The 17952-nt window shown below is 47.8% G+C and overlaps 2 protein-coding genes across 2 annotated transcripts; one reads left to right on the top strand and one right to left on the bottom strand.

Annotated features, from left to right (window-relative positions):
* Window positions 1-1156: 1156 nt before the first annotated feature.
* LOC139747228 (uncharacterized) lies at window positions 1157-5559 on the bottom strand. Its single transcript, XM_071659269.1, has 3 exons — window positions 5423-5559; window positions 3434-3704; window positions 1157-2280 (listed from the first exon to the last, which is right to left on the bottom strand). The coding sequence occupies exons 1-3, from the start codon at window positions 5433-5435 to the stop codon at window positions 2199-2201; spliced, it is 366 nt and encodes a 121-aa protein (XP_071515370.1). The 5' UTR covers window positions 5436-5559; the 3' UTR covers window positions 1157-2198.
* A 3746-nt stretch (window positions 5560-9305) lies between these two features.
* On the top strand, window positions 9306-15773 carry LOC139747169 (uncharacterized). Its single transcript, XM_071659132.1, has 3 exons — window positions 9306-9492; window positions 11657-11933; window positions 15570-15773. The coding sequence occupies exons 1-3, from the start codon at window positions 9480-9482 to the stop codon at window positions 15679-15681; spliced, it is 402 nt and encodes a 133-aa protein (XP_071515233.1). The 5' UTR covers window positions 9306-9479; the 3' UTR covers window positions 15682-15773.
* Window positions 15774-17952: the final 2179 nt, after the last annotated feature.

Here is a 17952-nt window from a genome sequence, read left to right on the forward strand (position 1 = left end):
TGCGACGGGTGGCTATGGGGGGTGACAGGTGAGTGTGACGGGTGGCTATGGGGGCGACAGATGAGTGCGAAGGGTGAGTGCGACAGGAGATAGAAGCTGCTATACAGGAGAGGAGGAGGAGGGGAGTCGGGTCTTGCTGGTGTTATCAGAACGATCTAAGATGGACGAGGGACGCCTGGGGACCTTGCCTCACTTAGGTAGGTCTCACTATCACCCCATATTCGCGTGTGATACACAAATGCATCACCGCTGTTACACCTGCACGGATCAACAATAGACAACTGTGTCATAACAAGGCAAAGCGACACTCCAGGACGCTCAAATATGGTAATTAGGGCAGTACGAATGAACTGCCCTCATTATTACCAGATCCTCCCAATTCAGCCACACGGAACCGCTCTCACGGCAGTGACCATTCACTGTCGGCGGTGATCTTCACTGTGCTGGCCATGAAGTCATCACACATACAATGATCTGTTGTCTTGTTCTACAGGGACAGACCCCCACTCGAAGTAACACTGAGGCAGGGACACAGTTATTGTGTGTTTAGATACGTTTTTTATGAAGTTTAGAGTGGATGTGTTTCAGTTGTTTTTAAATCCATGTTGTAATGTTGGGTTATAGAAGGTGTGGGCCACGTCATGGGTGGGTTAAGGTGTGAGCCACGTCAAGGTTGGGTTAAGGTGTGGGCCACGTCAAGGGTGGGTTAAGGTGTGGGCCACGTCAAGGACGGGTTAAGGTGTGGGCCACGTTAAGGGTGGGTTGAGGTGTGGGCCACGTCAAGGACGTGTTAAGGTGTGGGCCACGTCAAGGGTGGGTTGAGGTGTGGGCCACGTCAGGATGGGTTAAGGTGTGGGCCACATCAAGGACGGGTTAAGGTGTGGGCCACGTCAAGGGTGGGTTAAGGTGTGGGCCACGTCAAGGGTGGGTTAAGGTATGAACCACGTCAAGGACGGGTTAAGGTGTGGGCCAAGTCAAGGGTGGGTTAAGGTGTGGGCCACGTCAAGGGTGGGTTAAAGTATGAACCACGTCAAGGATGGGTTAAGGTGTGGGCCAAGTCAAGGGTGGGTTAAGGTGTGAACCACGTCAAGGGTGGGTTAAGGTGTGGGCCAAGTCAAGGGTGGGTTAAGGTGTGAACCACGTCAAGGGTGGGTTACAATGAGAACTAATTAAAACGTCATCTCTTTATTGACAGATTTGGATATAAAAATATAAATAAGATAAATTATAGACAGACAAATGTGGTGTCTGAGTTGTGGTAGATGTGTCCTTCGTCAGCAGGTGTGTGGCCGTCGTCAGCAGTGTCAGTTAGCAGGTGTGGAAGTCAAGCTGGTGCGACGGTCAGCAGGTGTGGTTGTCAGCAGGTGTGCCAGTCAGCAGATATAGCGGTCATCAGTTGTGTTGGTCAGCAGGTGTGTTGGTCAGCATGTGTGTCAGCAGGTGTAACGGTCAGCAGGTATGTCGATCGGCGATTGGGTTGGTCACCAGTTGTGTCAATCAGCAGGTGTGCAGGTCAGCAGGCTTGTCAGTCAGCAGGTGCGCAGGTCAGCAGGCGTGTCAGTCAGCGGATGTGCAGGTCAGCAGGCGTGCCAATCAGCAGGTGTCACTATTAACAAGTGTGTCAGCTAGCAGGTGCATCAGTCAACAGATGTGTTGGTCAGCAGGTGTGCTGGTCAACAGGTGTCATTTACCAGGTGTGCCTGGTAACTGGTGTGTCAGTCAGTAGGTATGTCAGTCGGCAGGTGCATCAGTCAGCAGGTGTGTCAGTCTGGAGATGTGTCAATCAGCAGGTTCATCAGTCGATAGGTGTGTCAGTCAGGTGTTGTTAATCAGCAGATGTTTAAGTCAGCAGGTGTGTGGACCAGAAAGGGTGTCAGTCAGCAGGTCTTTCAGTCAGCAGGCCTGTTAGTAATCAGGCCTCTCAGTCAGCAGGACTGTCAGTCAGCAGGTTCGTCAGTCAGCAGGCCTCTCATTCACCAGGCCTGTCTGTCATCAGGCCCATCAGTCATCAGGCCTGTCAGTCAGCAGATGCGTCAGTCAGTAGATGCGTCAGTCAGTAGGTGCGTCAGTCAGTAGGTGCGTCAGTCAGCAGATGCGTCAGTCAGCAGATGCGTCAATCAGCAGGTGCGTCAGTCAGCAGATGCGTCAATCAGCAGGTGCGTCAGTCAGCAGGTGCGTCAGTCAGCAGATGCGTCAGTCTACTCGTACTTAACCCTAGCGTCATCTAGGGACCGGTGGACCGCATAGTTCTTTTCGTAAGCAGTGGTCGCGGCGTAGCCACTGTGGGAAGAGCACGGTGGTGTTAATGGCAGGGTTGGGAGGGTAGTGGCGGGGTGGTGGTAGTGGCGGGGGTGGTTGGGTGGTGTTAGTCGTGTGGTGCTGTTCGTAGTAGGGTGGTCGTGGTGCAGTGGTGTTGTGGTAGGGGTGGTGTTAATGGTGGGGTGATAAGAGTGGTGTTAGTGGTGTGGTGGTGTTAGTAGTAGGGTTAGGTAGTGGGGTGGTCGTGGTGCAGTGGTGTTGTGGTAGGGGTGGTGTTAATGGTAGTGGTGTGGTGATGTTAGTGGTAGGGTGGTGTTAATAGTGAAGCAGTGGCATTTTTGATGTTAGTGGTTTTCTTTTGTTTGAAGTAGTGGTGTAGTGTGATAATGTGTGGGGAGGCTGTACAGTAATTTTCTAGGCCTATAAAACAAGATGGTGCGGTAACTCACCCTACGTATATGAAGGATTGAACCATACATGTTAATGACAGACTTCCTGCCTTCAAAATCAGTTCCAGAGAATATGGAACCTGAATTTAAGGTTTTCACTTAAGTTTAAGGGAAGTGCTAAGTAGTTAGTGAGGCCAGGCAGGTGTGCTGGGTTCGTTCGGGACATAAGGCAGGTGTGTGGGCAGCTGCGTATACCACCCAGAGGATTGGTAATGGAAAACAGATAACAGAAGACCTGATGGTCTATGGCGAGGTCATCTGCTGGAGGACTGTACATGGGAAGGACAGATAACAGAAGACCTGATGGTCTATGACGAGGTTATCTGCTGGAGGACAGTACATGGGAAGGACAGATAACAGAAGACCTGATGGTCTATGACGAGGTCATCTGCTGGAGGACAGTACATGGGAAGGACAGATAACAGAAGACCTGATGGTCTATGACGAGGTTATCTGCTGGGGGACAGTACATGGGAAGGACAGATAACAGAAGACCTGATGGTCTATGACGAGGTTATCTGCTGGGGGACAGTACATGGGAAGGACAGATAACAGAAGACCTGATGGTCTATGACGAGGTCATCTGTTTGGAGGACAGCGCAGGGGGAAACTATCAGACTGCCTCAAAACACACACACACACACACACACACACACACATACACACACACAAATCCCCATTGCGTCTGGTGGTCGTGGGTTCGCAAGACCCCCTCCCTCCCTTACCTGCTGGCGGCGTAGGCGGAGGCCCCATCGTCGCGGCCGGAGAGGACCCCGATGACGCCGGCCAAGAGGACGCCGATGAGCACGGCCAGGATCGCCGTGGTGATCGTAGCCGTGCCGATGGTGACGGTCTGGTTGGTGTTCCTGTCGAGGAAGAAGCGGCCCTTCTGGTCACTCTGCTGCTCCTCCGCCGGCGGTGGTGGTTCCTGCCCCCGCTGGAGCCCCTGCTGGCTCGCAAGGCTCAGGCCCACAGCGAGCAGGAAGACGATCGCACCTGGAGGAGGCGGGAAATGGTGGGTTGTGGTAGGGAGGGTTCAGAGATAGATAGATAGATAAGTAGATAGATAGATAGATAGATAGATAGATAGATAGATAGATATATATATATATAGGTAATAGATAGATAGATATATAGGTAGATAGATGGATAGATGTATAGGTAGATAGATGGATAGATAAATAGATAGATAGATAGATAGAGAGAGAGAGAGAGAGAGAGAGAGAGAGAGAGAGAGAGAGAGAGAGAGAGAGAGAGAGAGAGAGAGAGAGAGAGAGAGAGAGAGAGAGAGTCATATTGATAAAGAGATGTATTGGAAACTATATAACAAATGATCAAAACCTCCTATATGGAGAGGAGGAGCCATATAACCATAAATGCTCTAGTTATAATCATCACATCGAATACTAGAATATATGATAAAAAACTAGAATATATAATTAGAAATGTCAGATATAGGAATTATATCATGTGATAATAACTATAATAAAAAATGATAATCAAGGTACGAAAATTATTTCTGTGGGGGAGACACAAACAGTGGATGAATCACTGCCACATTATCGGTGGCTTATGCAGTGGCAGGTAACTATAGTGGGGTTCACTAGTGGTAGGTACCTATTGTGTGGTTCACGAGTGGTAGGTACCTATTGTCAGATCAATCAGTGGTTGGTACCCACAGTGGGGTTCATTCACTAATAGTAGGTACCTACAGTGAGATCCACCAGTGGTTGGTACCTACGGTGAAATCCAAAGTGGTTTGTACCTACAGTGGGGTTCTCAAGTGGTAGGTACTACAATAGGGTTCACAAGTGGTAGGTACCTACAGTGGAGTTCACTAGTGGTAGGTACCTACAGTGGGGTTCACCAGTGGTAGTTAACTACCGAGAGATCCTCCAATGGTTGGTGTCTAAAGTGAGATTCACCAGTGGTAGGCTCCTACTGTGAGATCCACCAGTGGTAGGCTCCTACAGAGAGATTCACCAGTGGTAGGTCCCAACTGTGATATTCTGCAGTGGTTGGTACCCACTGTAGGGAAACACATCAACACCACTGGGATAATGCGACTTGAAAATTGAATGATAAGTATCTTGATGAGATAATTATCAATTAAACTAATTATCAATTGAATCTTTTTGATTCTAGCGCACGACGTGTTCCCAGTTCAAAAGGTATCCATCCGACTTACGACGTACCCAGGTTACGAATGTATCCGACTTACTATATATCCAAGCTGCGACTGTATCCGACTTACGACCTACCCAGGTTGCGAACGTATCCAACTTACGACCTACCCAGGTTGCTAAAGTATCCGACCTACGAGCTACCCAGGTTGTGAACGTATCCGACTTACGATCTACCCAGGTTGCGACTGCATCCGACTTACGACGTACCCAGGCTGCGACTGTATCCGACTTAAGACCTACCCAGGTTATGAACGTATCCAACTTACGACGTACCCAGGTTGCAACTTCCAACTTACGACATACCCAGGTTGCGAACGTATCCGACTTACGACCTACACAGGTTGCGAACGTATCCGACTTACGACCTACCCAGGTTGCGAACGTATCCGACTTACGACCTACCCAGGTTGCGAACGTATCCGACTTACGACCTATATATAATCCGTCAAACCGATTACTGATACTTTGCACCGTCTTTACACTTGAGCCATTATCTATCCCCCGAGACTTGTAGGTATTGGATAGTACCGTTGAAGGCCATGATGAGGTGTGGGGCGAAGAGGTGTGGGGTGCAGAGGTGTGGGGCACAGGTGTGTGGGAGAGGGGGGGCGGCAGCGGCGGCGGCAGAGGTGTGGGCGGAATGGCCGGGGTGGCTATAGGCACGGCGCTCCAAGTACGACTGATGGGAACCCACTCCTTCACCTGCGTTTATATAGAAATGGGCTGCGTCAGCTGGCACTCTGTCGTCGCGTCCATTACGCAGGACGGAAGGTAAGGGGGAAGGGGGTTTGGAGTTGGGGTAGGGGGTGGATGAGGAGGGCGAGGGAGGGTTTAGGTATAGGGGCGGGTTTACGGAGGGGAGGGATTAGATGTAGGGGGAGGGATTAGGGGCGAGGAAAAGTAAACAAGTAGGGGGATGGGGAGGAGACGAAGTTTCACTGTTAAATGGCATGTGTTCTGTGTGTGTGTGTGTGTGTATATGGGTGTGGTTTTCAAACTACCCCCCAGGTGATTAAGGTTGTTGACAAGTCGAGTGTTTCCCCCCTTAGTGGTCAGCTGTCAGCTCACACAAGGCATGAGGTTGCTGCTGACAGTCATGTGTCCCTCCTTGACCAGCTGTCAGCTCACACAAGGCTGCTGACAGACAGTATAGGAAATTTAAGAGACCCTTTCTATAATGCTTCATTTTCCTGAATTGATCGCTCTGTGGCTGTACTCATACATGGAGCCATCTATCTATCCTGCACACAGCCCTCCCTCCCTGTCTATCCTATACATAGCCGTGTCCCACAGGCTTCCAATCACCTATCCTCTTGTTTCGAGAGACGTTCCCCCCTATCCTCACATCTCTTTCTAAATACCACTCATTTCCTCACATCCTACAGCAACTATTCCAAATTTATAAAGATCCTTTCTCTTATAAACACCACGTCTCTTATAGCCAGAATAGAATCAAAAACCACTCACCATCTTAGATTCCCCTGTTATCGAGATCTGTCCTCAATGATCAGTTTCCATTTGTCGTAGTGTTGCTTCTCTCTCTCTTTTATGCAGGTGTCATTTCGGCTATAGCTTCCCTGAGCAAATACCCAGTGTATTTCGCCAGTGGTGTTGTGGAGGGTGGGTCATTCACACCTTTCGAATGAGATTAGCCAAAAATGATCTCTCTCCCTCCCTCCCACTGGCTGACAGCATCTTATGATGTCCTACATGGATAAATTTACGTTAAGTCCAGGTAGGAATAGGAATATACCAGAGTATATCCTCAAATACCACTTTGAAAAGGCCATTAATGTCCTACCTGGGCGTGATGAAAAGGGTTGAAAGGGGACATCATTTGGGAAGATAAGGTCTTTGTGGAGACTCGCATTCTATCGTGGTAAAAAAAAAAAAAGGGCGGGTTTAAGGTTCTTTTAGGGAATGTTGACCCCAAAAGCTGGTGCGGGTCCCTGGCGCCCCCCCCCCATTTTTTTTCTGTGGGGATTTATTTTGGGGATATTTTCATTACGTTCTGTTTTCTCTTTCTTTTCTGTTTCTCTCTTCTGTCCCCCTAGTTTCTGTGTCTGTCTGTGTGTCTTTCTGTCTGTCTGTGTCTACCTTGCTTTGTCTCTCTGTGTGGCTGTTCATCTGCGTTCATCTGTCTCTGTTCTGGTACATTTACCGTTACTGTCTGTCTGTCTGTCTGTCTGTCTGTCTCTCTCTCTCTCTCTCTCTCTCTCTCTCTCTCTCTCTCTCTCTCTCTCTCTCTCTCTCTCTCTCTCTCTCTTTAGCTCTCTCCTCAACCGCACACGCCGCCTCCCGTCCCTCCCTCTCGACCCCCTGCAGCACGACGCGTAGATCACCCTCTGGGGCACCTCCATTCCAGACCCTCCCACCCACACTCTTCTGTTCCGTTCCCCTTCCCACCGCTAACTCAGGCATACGGAAACTCTCTCTCTCTCTCTCTACATTCATTAAGGGTGACGGAACGCCCATCTTCTATGGGATTACGGACTTTACTGGTGTTCGCTGGGTTACATCCCTGTACCTATACAACCCCCACGATGCGTCCGCTATGTTTAGAGACAATGAGCGCTATGTTAGCGCTGATGTATCCTATGTTATTGTTACTAAGTGCTCTGTTAGAGCTACTGAAAACCATGGTAGCGCTACTGGACGCTATATGTTAGCGCTAATGGACGCTATGATATACTGTCCACCTGCTATACTGCACGTCCGATATACTGTCCACCTGCTATACTGCACGTCCGATATACTGTCCACCTGCTATACTGCACGTCCGATATACTGTCCACTTGCTATACTGCACGTCCGATATACTGTCCACTTGCTTCAGTGCACGTGCGTTTTACTGCCCACTTGTTAGAGTGCACCTCCGCTATAGCGCATGCACGCTACAAGTCCTCATCACGTGCGCTGTCGCCCCTCATCACGTGCACTGTCGCCCCTCATCACGTGCACTGTCACCAAAGTGCACAAACCTATGAAATAATTTACCTAAGGAGAAAAAATTATAATACAGGAGGGGCGAACAAAATATCTCGTTTTCTTATTTGTACTTCTTCAGTCTCGCCTGCAAGAAGTATGACCTCCTCGTTTTCTATTTTTCTTTACTCTCTCTCGTGAGACGAGGAATTTCGTTTTATATTTTTTTCTCTCGTTAATTCTACGTTGAGGATTTAAATGAGGTTTTTGGCGTGAGGTTATGATAACTGTAGCTAACAGAGGGGACTTAACAACTTTGAACTGGGGAAGGGAAGGGTTCTTGGTGTTCGAATATGCCTGTGAAAGTCGACGGGCGCTACCTCGCCGACGTGGGAAACGGCGATCCAGTATAGCCACAATCGAGAAGTCACCTTCGACGAGACTACATCATCGCCAGTGGATAATAAGGAGTAACAGACCCTATCAAAAAAGGGGGGGGGGGGCTCCTCCTCCTCGCTCTAAAGGGATCCATCCTTTCCCTGCTCCTGAATGGAGTGCAGCCTTGAGAGTGTAGATACCCCATAGAAGGTGTCCTGGGGTTACATGGTACGGATAAGACGTAACCCCCATGGTCCCTATAGAGGACCGGTGTCATCACGAACCCCCATGGTCCCTATAGAGGACCGGTGTCATCACGAACCCCCATGGTCCCTATAGAGGACCGGTGTCATCACGAACCCCCATGGTCCCTATAGAGGACCGGTGTCATCACGAACCCCCATGGTCCCTATAGAGGACAGGTGTCATAACGAACCCCCATGGTCCCTATAGAGGACCGGTGTCATCACGAACCCCCATGGTCCCTATAGAGGACCGGTGTCATCACGAACCCCCATGGTCCCTATAGAGGACCGGTGTCATCACGAACCCCCATGGTCCCTATAGAGGACAGGTGTCATCACGAACCCCCATGGTCCCTATAGAGGACCGGTGTCATCACGGACCCCCATGGTCCCTATAGAGGACAGGTGTCATAACGAGAGGGGAGGATTTCCAGCCACCCGCTCCTTCCCCTTTTAGTCGCCTTCTACGACATGCAGGGAATACGTGGGAAGTATTCTTTCTCCCCTATCCCCAGGGATAAATATATATATATATATATATATATATATATATATATATATATATATATATATATATATATATATAAGGGGAAAGGAGGGTGTGTGTCTCCTCTCTCATCATCGGGTCATGGGGGAGCCAGCGATCCCTTCGTTGCACTAGTTCGTCTCTGTTATAACACATTTCCTCCAGTTTCCTGTGTGTCCCGTTGAACAGAAGATTTAAAACTTACGGTATTCTGATTTTCTTTCTGTGTCGCCAAGACATGCCCTTGACCTTCATCCGTCCCCGGGGGGAAGCCAGCTGGGTGCCGATGGAGGGTAGGGAGTCCAAACACTGACCTCACTCACTCACCGAGGGAAAAACATCTGCGATGTGTACTTAAAATGGGAGTGCGGCAGGTGAGGCTCCAGTCCACGACCTGCCAGCACCGTGGGACGTCGCCGCCGCATGCGGCACACCACCAACACCTTCCCCAACAGATACATTTCGGGGTGGGGGTCGTTCTTTTCCCCGCGCTTCATCCACGCCCACCACTATGCCCAGCCACGGTACGCCACGCCCATGAGAGGTTGTATCGTGCAATGCACTATATATATATATATATATATATATATATATATATATATATATATATATATATATATATATATATATATATATATATATATATATATATATCTATATCTATATATATATATATATATATATATATATATATATATATATATATATATATATATATATAGACTGAGTGTGAACGAATGTGGCCTTTTTTGTCTGTTTTCCTGGCGCTCCCTCGCTAAAACATTGGATAGTGATGCTGTTTCCTGTGGGTCGGGGTAGCGCCAGGAATGGATGAAGGCAAGCAAGTATGAATATGTTTGTATATATATATTTCTGTGTACGTATATGTGTGTTTATGTGTATATGTTGATATGTATATTTCTGTGTATATGTGCGTGTATGAGCGTGTATGTATATATGTGCATGGGCCATTCTTCGTCTGTTTTCTGGCGCTACCTCTCTGATGCGGGAAACGGCGATGATGTGGGCTGCAGTGGTGGTGGTGGTGTGGGCTGCAGTGGTGTGGGGGGTGTGGGCTGCAGTGGTGTGAGTGTGGGCTGCAGTGGTGTGGGGGTGTGGACTGCAGTGGTGTGGGGGTGTGGGCTGCTGTGGTGTGAGTGTGGGCTGCAGTGGTGTGGGGGTGTGGGCTGCAGTGGTGTGAGTGTGGGCTGCAGTGGTGTGGGGGTGTGGACTGCAGTGGTGTGGGGGTGTGGGCTGCAGTGGTGTGAGTGTGGGCTGCAGTGGTGTGAGGGTGTGGGCTGCAGTGGTGTGAGTGTGGGCTGCAGTGGTGTGGGGGTGTGGACTGCAGTGGTGTGAGTGTGGGCTGCAGTGGTGTGTGAGTGTGGGCTGCAGTGGTGTGAGGGTGTGGGCTGCTGTGGTGGTGTGGGGTGTGGGCTGCAGTGCACATGATCTTGATGATCCTGGGTTAGAGACTGATAGCTTAACCCGAGGCAAGGTCGTCATCAATGTCTGAATTTGGAAAATGTTGCAACTATGATGAACATTGACATTTTCCCCCTCTATGTCGTCTTATGTTGGCATTTTTATCCCCTATATGTCGTCATATGTTGACATTTTTCCCTATGTCGTCATATGTGATAGAAACTAGTTTGATATGAAGTCCTTTCCATAAAGATATGTTCATACATATACATATAATGTGCCTTTATACCCTCAAACGCACTGCTAGCTCAAGATATGGGGCCCCCACGAGTGTAAACTCCCTCCCAGTACAATGCAAATGAGTGAATGCAAATACATGATTACGAAAAAGGTACACACACACACACACACACACACACACACACACAAACGAATCTAATAAACAGACAGACACAGAGCCTCCTGTCCGCTCGACTCATCGCATATATCAAGCACACTTCGCTAACGTAAGCAGCACAGCCAACGGTACCTGGCATGTCGTCAGCTGTCGCCTTAATGACCTGTAATTGGTGGAGTGGGTCGTTAACTCATCTCTTGTTCGCGGTTAGTCAGGCTGGCGGTGCGTACTGGCATTGGTGGTTTGTGGTTCGGGGGTTGGGAGCCGTGTGTGTGTGTGTGTGTGTGTGTGTGTGTGTGGTAGCAACCGTAGTGTGTGGTAGGAGTGATGGTAATGTGTGATGATGATGTGCGATGGGTGGTAGCGTCTAGCGGAGTGTGGTGGTAGCGTCTAGTGGAGTGTGGTGGTAGCGTCTAGCGGAGTGTGGTAGCAGCGTCTAGCGGAGTGAGGTGGTAGCGTCTAGTGGAGTGTGGTGGTAGTGGCTGTGGGCTGTGTGGTGGCGTCAGGTGATGGTAATGGTACTTACTGTATGGTAGTCTATCTAATGGTGATGGTACCGTAGGATGGTGATTAGTGATGATGTGAGTGGTAGTGTATGGTCGTGTCTGTGGTGCGGGAGGTAGTGTGTGGTGGTCAGCGGCAGCGGTGGTACGCAAATGGTGTGGTTGTGGTGGTAGTTGCAGCCTACGGTGTGTGGTAGACGTGTGAGGTAAGGGTGTGGTTGTGGTGTATGGTAGACATCGATGGTGCTGGGCTGTGCTGTGGTAGTGTGTGGTAGCGTTGATGGCAATGTACGGTGCACACACACACACACACACAAACACATACGTGAGCAGTCATATCCACATCACACGATCTCTTACCCATAGCAATACCGGCGGTGTGGCAGCTGCTGCTACTGCTCCTGCTGCTGCCCTTGAGCCAGACTACCTCGGGAGGCCGCCAGGTCCCTGGTGGTGACGTGCCCGAGGCGAGCCAGGCGAAGGAGGAGGAGACGGAGAAGGAGGAGCCATCGCGTCTGATATTCGACACGGATAGCGAATTGGGGTCTAGGGTAGCGCTGGGTTTGCTGGCGCCCGTGGTAGCTGGCCTGGTCATGCTGGTCCTCCTAACTCTGTTCGCTGAGAGAGGTCCCCACCACCACACGTGAGTAACCCATCCCTCACACCCTCGTCCCTCACAACACACACACCTTCTTGTCCCACACCCACGTACCCACACGTCTCTTTTTCCACCACCCACACACCCTCGCCTCACACCCTCGCCCAACACACTCGTCCTCAAACCCTTCCTCTCCTCTAGCATGTGGAAGCAACATCTACAAATCTGGGTTTACTGTGGGCCAACTGCCGTGGCCAGGATTCAAACTCATGCGGGCTTGACCCCGAGGGGCCCGTGGATGCGTCATGGTCAGCAACGCTAACCGCTACACCTCTCCCGCATCATTATTTTGTATTACTCTCTAAATCATTCTTGATTACCACCATTAACTAGAGTTATCATCTTGTGCTGCTCTGTACATCACATAACATCTGTACATCATATAACATCTGTACATCACATAACATCCGTACATCACATAACATCTGTACATCACATAACATCTGTACATCACATAACATCTGTACATCACATAATATCTGTACATCACATAACATTTGTACATCACATAACATCTGTACATCACAGAACATCTGTACATCACAGAACATCTGTCCATCACATAACATCTGTACATCACATAACATCTGTACATCACATAATATCTGTACATCACATAACATCTGTACATCACATAATATCTGTACATCACATAAAATCTGTACATCATATAACATTTTCTTTTTTCTTTTATTTATTGGGTAGACTTTCATAGTTTGAGACTAATGATGAGTATTATTGATCCCAGTCTTATCAATCTCTTCTATGAGCTTTCGTTTTCGCCTTTGAAGTTAGACAATAAAAAACCGTGTATGCTTGAAGGGTTTCGTCTCGGAGAGAGATCTCTATAGCACTGTAAATCAGTCATCATATGTACTCTGACACTTCATCATAAACATGTGACCAGTTTACACCCAAGAGGGAGAGTAAATGTGGAGAAACCAGTTTACACCCAAGAGGGAGTGTAAATCTGTAGAAACCAGTTTACTCCCAAGAGGAAGTGTAAATGTGGAGAAACCAGTTTACACCCAGGATGGAGTGTAGATGTGGAGAAACCAGTTTACACCCAGGATGGAGTGTAAATGTGGAGAAACCAGTGTACACCCAGGAGGGAGTGTAGATGTGGAGAAACCAGTGTACACCCAGGAGGGAGTGTAGATGTGGAGAAACCAGTGTACACCCAGGAGGGAGTGTAGATGTGGAGAAACCAGTTTACACCCAGGAGGGAGTGTAGATGTGAAGAAAGGCGAAGGTTCTTTCAAGATTCCCATTCATTTGTAAGAATCTGGCTTTGTGACTAATGTCTGGACCTACGCTCTGTTGTTTAATACTATTATCATTATTATTATCATCGTCATTATTATTATTATTATTATTATTATTTTTCTTTTCTTTCATACTATTCGCCATTTCCCGCGTTAGCGAGGTAGCGTTAAGAACAGAGGACTGGGCCTTTGAGGGAATATCCTCACCTGGACCTCTCCTCTGTTCCCTCTTTTGGAAAAAAAAACAAAAAAAAACAAAAAAAAAAACGAGAGGGGAGGATTTCCAGCCCCCCGCTCCCTTCCCTTTTAGTCGCCTTCTACGACACGCAGGGAATAATTATTATTATTATTATTATTATTATCATTACTATTATCATTATCATTATCAATCTGTGCTTAAAAGACCATTGCCATTTGCACAGATGATACAATTAACACTTCATTATGGAGTCGTACTTATCTCTCGTTTCTTCTTCCACTGGGCAGATGGTCCCTGGTGTATTGACTAAGTGGACGTCTTTATTATCTCTCAAGTCCCATGCTTATACAAACTCAGTTGCATATTTTCTTTGCCAGTTTGTCGAAATTACGTTTCAAAATGGCAGAAAGATATTAACATATTTACATATTTTTTTTCTTATACTTTTTATTTCATTCATCATCTTCGTTCCCCTCAAAAGCAGACGTTGAGAAAACATTCGTTATAATACTGGCATAATATTTTTTTTTTTTTATATTCCCCAACTTAATGTCCCCACATCCGGAAGTGACCAGATGGCAGATGCGTTCTAGCATGTTGATTTCTTTTTTTTTAATCCATTATTCAGCAGGTTTACTCCAATGCTCCGCTATTATCAACATCTGCCAGTAGAACATGTCATCAGATGGCGAACGTGTACGAGAAAACTCACGAATTCCAACTGGCTTGTCTATCATAAGCAAATCGCTTACACGCGTACCATCAGCTGATTTATGTAAACATTGCGACGCCACGTTTCGGAGGTATCAGCTGACGACTGTAAACAATAAGACGTCAGCTGACATTCGTCAACAAAGGAACCCTCCCCCCCCCCGTAGGAACGTCAGCTGATGGACTGTAAACATACCGAGTGATGGCTGTCATACTAAAAGGCCATCGAGGTCCAAGTTATATGATCTTATGGCCTTGCGTTTATAACAGAGGTGTATGGAAGACCTGACACTACCCTTGGCTTGCAATAGGGGCGTCCGAACCGACTCTAGGTAACACCAGACTAAAGACACAGTTGAGGGGGATCAACAGATGTGGTTTCCACTAGGTGGTTGAGGGGTTTCGTATCGTCCCTTATCATCAATGCATTGAAATGTTTGCTGCTGTGTGGTTTTGGAAAGGCAGAAGCCAAGCTCTGCGAAGGTGTCAGAGGAGAGGGCTGGTCCCCTCTTCCTTGCCGTGGACAGAGACCATCTCCGGCAATCGAATGAAATGGGAAAGGAAGATACAATTGGAGTTAGTAGATGGATACAATTGGAATAAGTAGATGGACACAACTGGCGTAAGTAGATGGATACATTGGAGTAAGTAGATGGATACAATTGGAGTTAGTAGATGGATCAATTGGAGTTAGTAGGTGGATACAATTGGATTTAGTAGATGGATACAATTGAAGTAGATGGATACGCCCTGTTAATGGAGTAAGTAGATGGATACATTGGAGTAAGTAAATGGATATAATGGGGTAAGTAGATGGATACAATGGAGTAAGTAGATGGATACATTGGAGTAAGTAGATGGATACATTGGGTTCGAGGAACGAAAGTCCTTGAGTGCGTAGCTGGCAGATGTTTTGTTCAAGGATGATGGTGTCAAACGGACCATGAAAATCATACAATGATTGTCTGTCCTCACCGTCTGTGTCAAATATCTTACCCTTAACTTTTGGTATGACATATATTGTGGATCTTGAAGGCTCGTCTTGACCATCACCTCTGTTGATAAGAACCTAATTTTCACCTGTAACCTTCAGATGTTTTTCTCTGTTTCTGAAGAAGTGCCGTTGGTTAACAGCTATTGTCAGTATACACTAATCATAACGTCACTTGATGACATTCGTTGTCAGTTTAAAATACTTATTTCACTGTTGTCAGTATACAGGACACTCACAGCGTAGCTAGTGAACACTGTTGTCATTATAAAGTACACTAACACCATCACTGGTTATGTTGTCAGTATACAGTACAACTGAAAAGTATGACTAGGATACACTGCTGTCAGTGTACAGTTGACAGCACCAGTGTTGCAACTCTGACAGAGAGAAATACAATATTCCCATCTCGAACGTGTGGTTAACAGAGCCTTGTGATTTTCCCTCCCTAACAGGGCGTATGCAGCTGCCGCCCCATACCAACACCAGCACCACGGGGAGAGCAGCAGCTCCTCCTACAGCGTCCTTAGGCACTTCGATGAAGACGCCACCAAGAAGTTCCTCTAGACCAACCCTTCACATCCGGATGTGGGTACGGATCGAACACGTACATAAACAAAATACTGCTTTGTATAATGATTTTTTTTTTACGATTTGATAATGAGAATAAATATCTTATTCTATACGTCAGATTCAATTCTATTACCCCAATGCTTTGGTGTTTATTTAAGAAAAAACTGGAAGGTTTTTCATAGCCGTGATATATATATATATATATATATATATATATATATATATATATATATATATATATATATATATATATACACACACACACACACACAGAGATCGTGCTATGAACACGAACTTGATGATGGTTATGGACCATCTGTGTTGTGGTGGACGAAGGGTCAGTGTTATCGAGGAAGACCTCACTCCACTATTAGGAACAGCTTCGTGTAGAGTCCCAGTGGTCTGTGTGGTCTGTGTGCGTACCTATGTATTCCTAAGGATCTCAGGGTCCTGACGATGAGGATATGACAGAATGTAATGATGGTCTCTGGCCCTCATCCCGTGGACTCTCTCTCTCTCTCTCTCTCTCTCTCTCTCTCTCTCTCTCTCTCTCTCTCTCTCTCTCTCTCTCTCTCTCTCTCTCTGTAGTACGACCAGGAGCAACGAGAAGCACTCACGGAGCGACGACCGACACATTTAAAGGAAAACTTGACCTATGGTCGAAATCAGTCCCAGATGACCCAAGAATTGAGAATCGTGCAATGCATTGTGGCAGCTGAGACGAATGGTCTCATCCATTAAAGCAAGACGGGCGGAGGGATCCAGCACTTCAGTGGCTGTCGAGTTCCACTCCTTTGGGCCCCAGGTAGCACTATTCTTCTATTCTTTTTTTTCCTTGCCTCCTCCACGCTTGAGGCGACTGGCATTCAAGTCTTGAACATGCTGTCTGGCCATCGGCTGTCTCTCTCGCGGCTGCCGTCCATGGGGATAAGCATAGGATGACCGATAGAAATCAGGTGTGGCGGCCCACAGCTACAGAGGAGAGGGTTGGATTTCTCCCTTAATGGGTTGAGGTTTTGACCTCAGGCGTATAACTAAAGTCCATCCTCTTCCAGATGGCAGCGTGCCATCTGGCTGGTCTGTGGCCGTGAGGAGACAACAAGTAGGAAGGCAGGCTTAAATGCCTTAGTGAATGAGATCAAGGAGCATTGAACTCGCCTCCACATTGATCCTCCTCCTCTTGGAAGGTTTCCAGCCACTACCTCGCTCAAATTCTCGTCCAGTGGAGTGAGGTGGACTGGCCCGTGATGCCACGCAGGTCCCTGTGTCCCTAACCTGCCTGGGAATTATCCAGAAAGGGATGTTTATTTAATACGTCTCAAAGCAGGTGGACTTTGGCATCTACTTCCCAAAGGAGGTGGACTTTAACATCCACTTCTCAAAACAGTTGGACTTTGGCATCCACTTATCAAAGCAGGTGGACTTTAGCATTCTCTTATCAAAGTAGGTAGACTTTGGCATCCTATTCTCAAAGCAGGTGGACTTTGGCATCCTCCTATCAAAGCAGCTGGACTTTAGCATCCTCTTATCAAAGCAGGTGGACTTTAGCATTCTCTTATCAAAGTAGGTGGACTTTGGCATCCTATTATCAAAGCAGGTGGACTTTGGCATCCTATTCTCAAAGCAGGTGCACTTTGGCATCCTCCTATCAAAGCAGATGGACTTTAGTATCCTCTTATCAAAGCTGGTGGACTTTAGCATCCTCGTATCAAAGCAGGTGGACTCTGGCAACCCCTGGAAGCATCTCCTGGGTTGCGTTTGGACGTCTGGCGAAGATGATGTTTTAGTCATGAGCTGCGACTGTTCCCCCAACAGTGCAGATAGTGCGTTCCCCTCGCCCCCCAGCAGCGTTGATGGTGTGGGCCCCCAACAGCGTTGATGGTGTGCGGCCCTTAGCAGCGTTGATGGTGTGGGCCCTCAGCAGCGTTGATGGTGTGGGACCCTCGCAGCGTTGATGGTGTGGTGCCCTTAGCAGCGTTGATGGTGTGGGCCCTTAGCAGCGTTGATGGTGTGGGACCCTCGCAGCGTTGATAGTGTGGTGCCCTTAGCAGCGTTGATGGTGTGGGCCCTTAGCAGCGTTGATAGTGTGGTGCCCTTAGCAGCGTTGATGGTGTGGGACCCTCGCAGCGTTGATGGTGTGGGCCCTTAGCAGCGTTGATAGTGTGGTGCCCTTAGCAGCGTTGATGGTGTGGGCGTCAACAGTGTGGGCCCCTTGGCAAGTTGGCTGTAGTTATGCTGGTGATGTGAGGGTTAAGCAAGCAAGGT

This window comes from Panulirus ornatus, chromosome 67 (genome assembly GCF_036320965.1).
Source record: "Panulirus ornatus isolate Po-2019 chromosome 67, ASM3632096v1, whole genome shotgun sequence".
Taxonomy (NCBI): domain Eukaryota; kingdom Metazoa; phylum Arthropoda; class Malacostraca; order Decapoda; family Palinuridae; genus Panulirus; species Panulirus ornatus.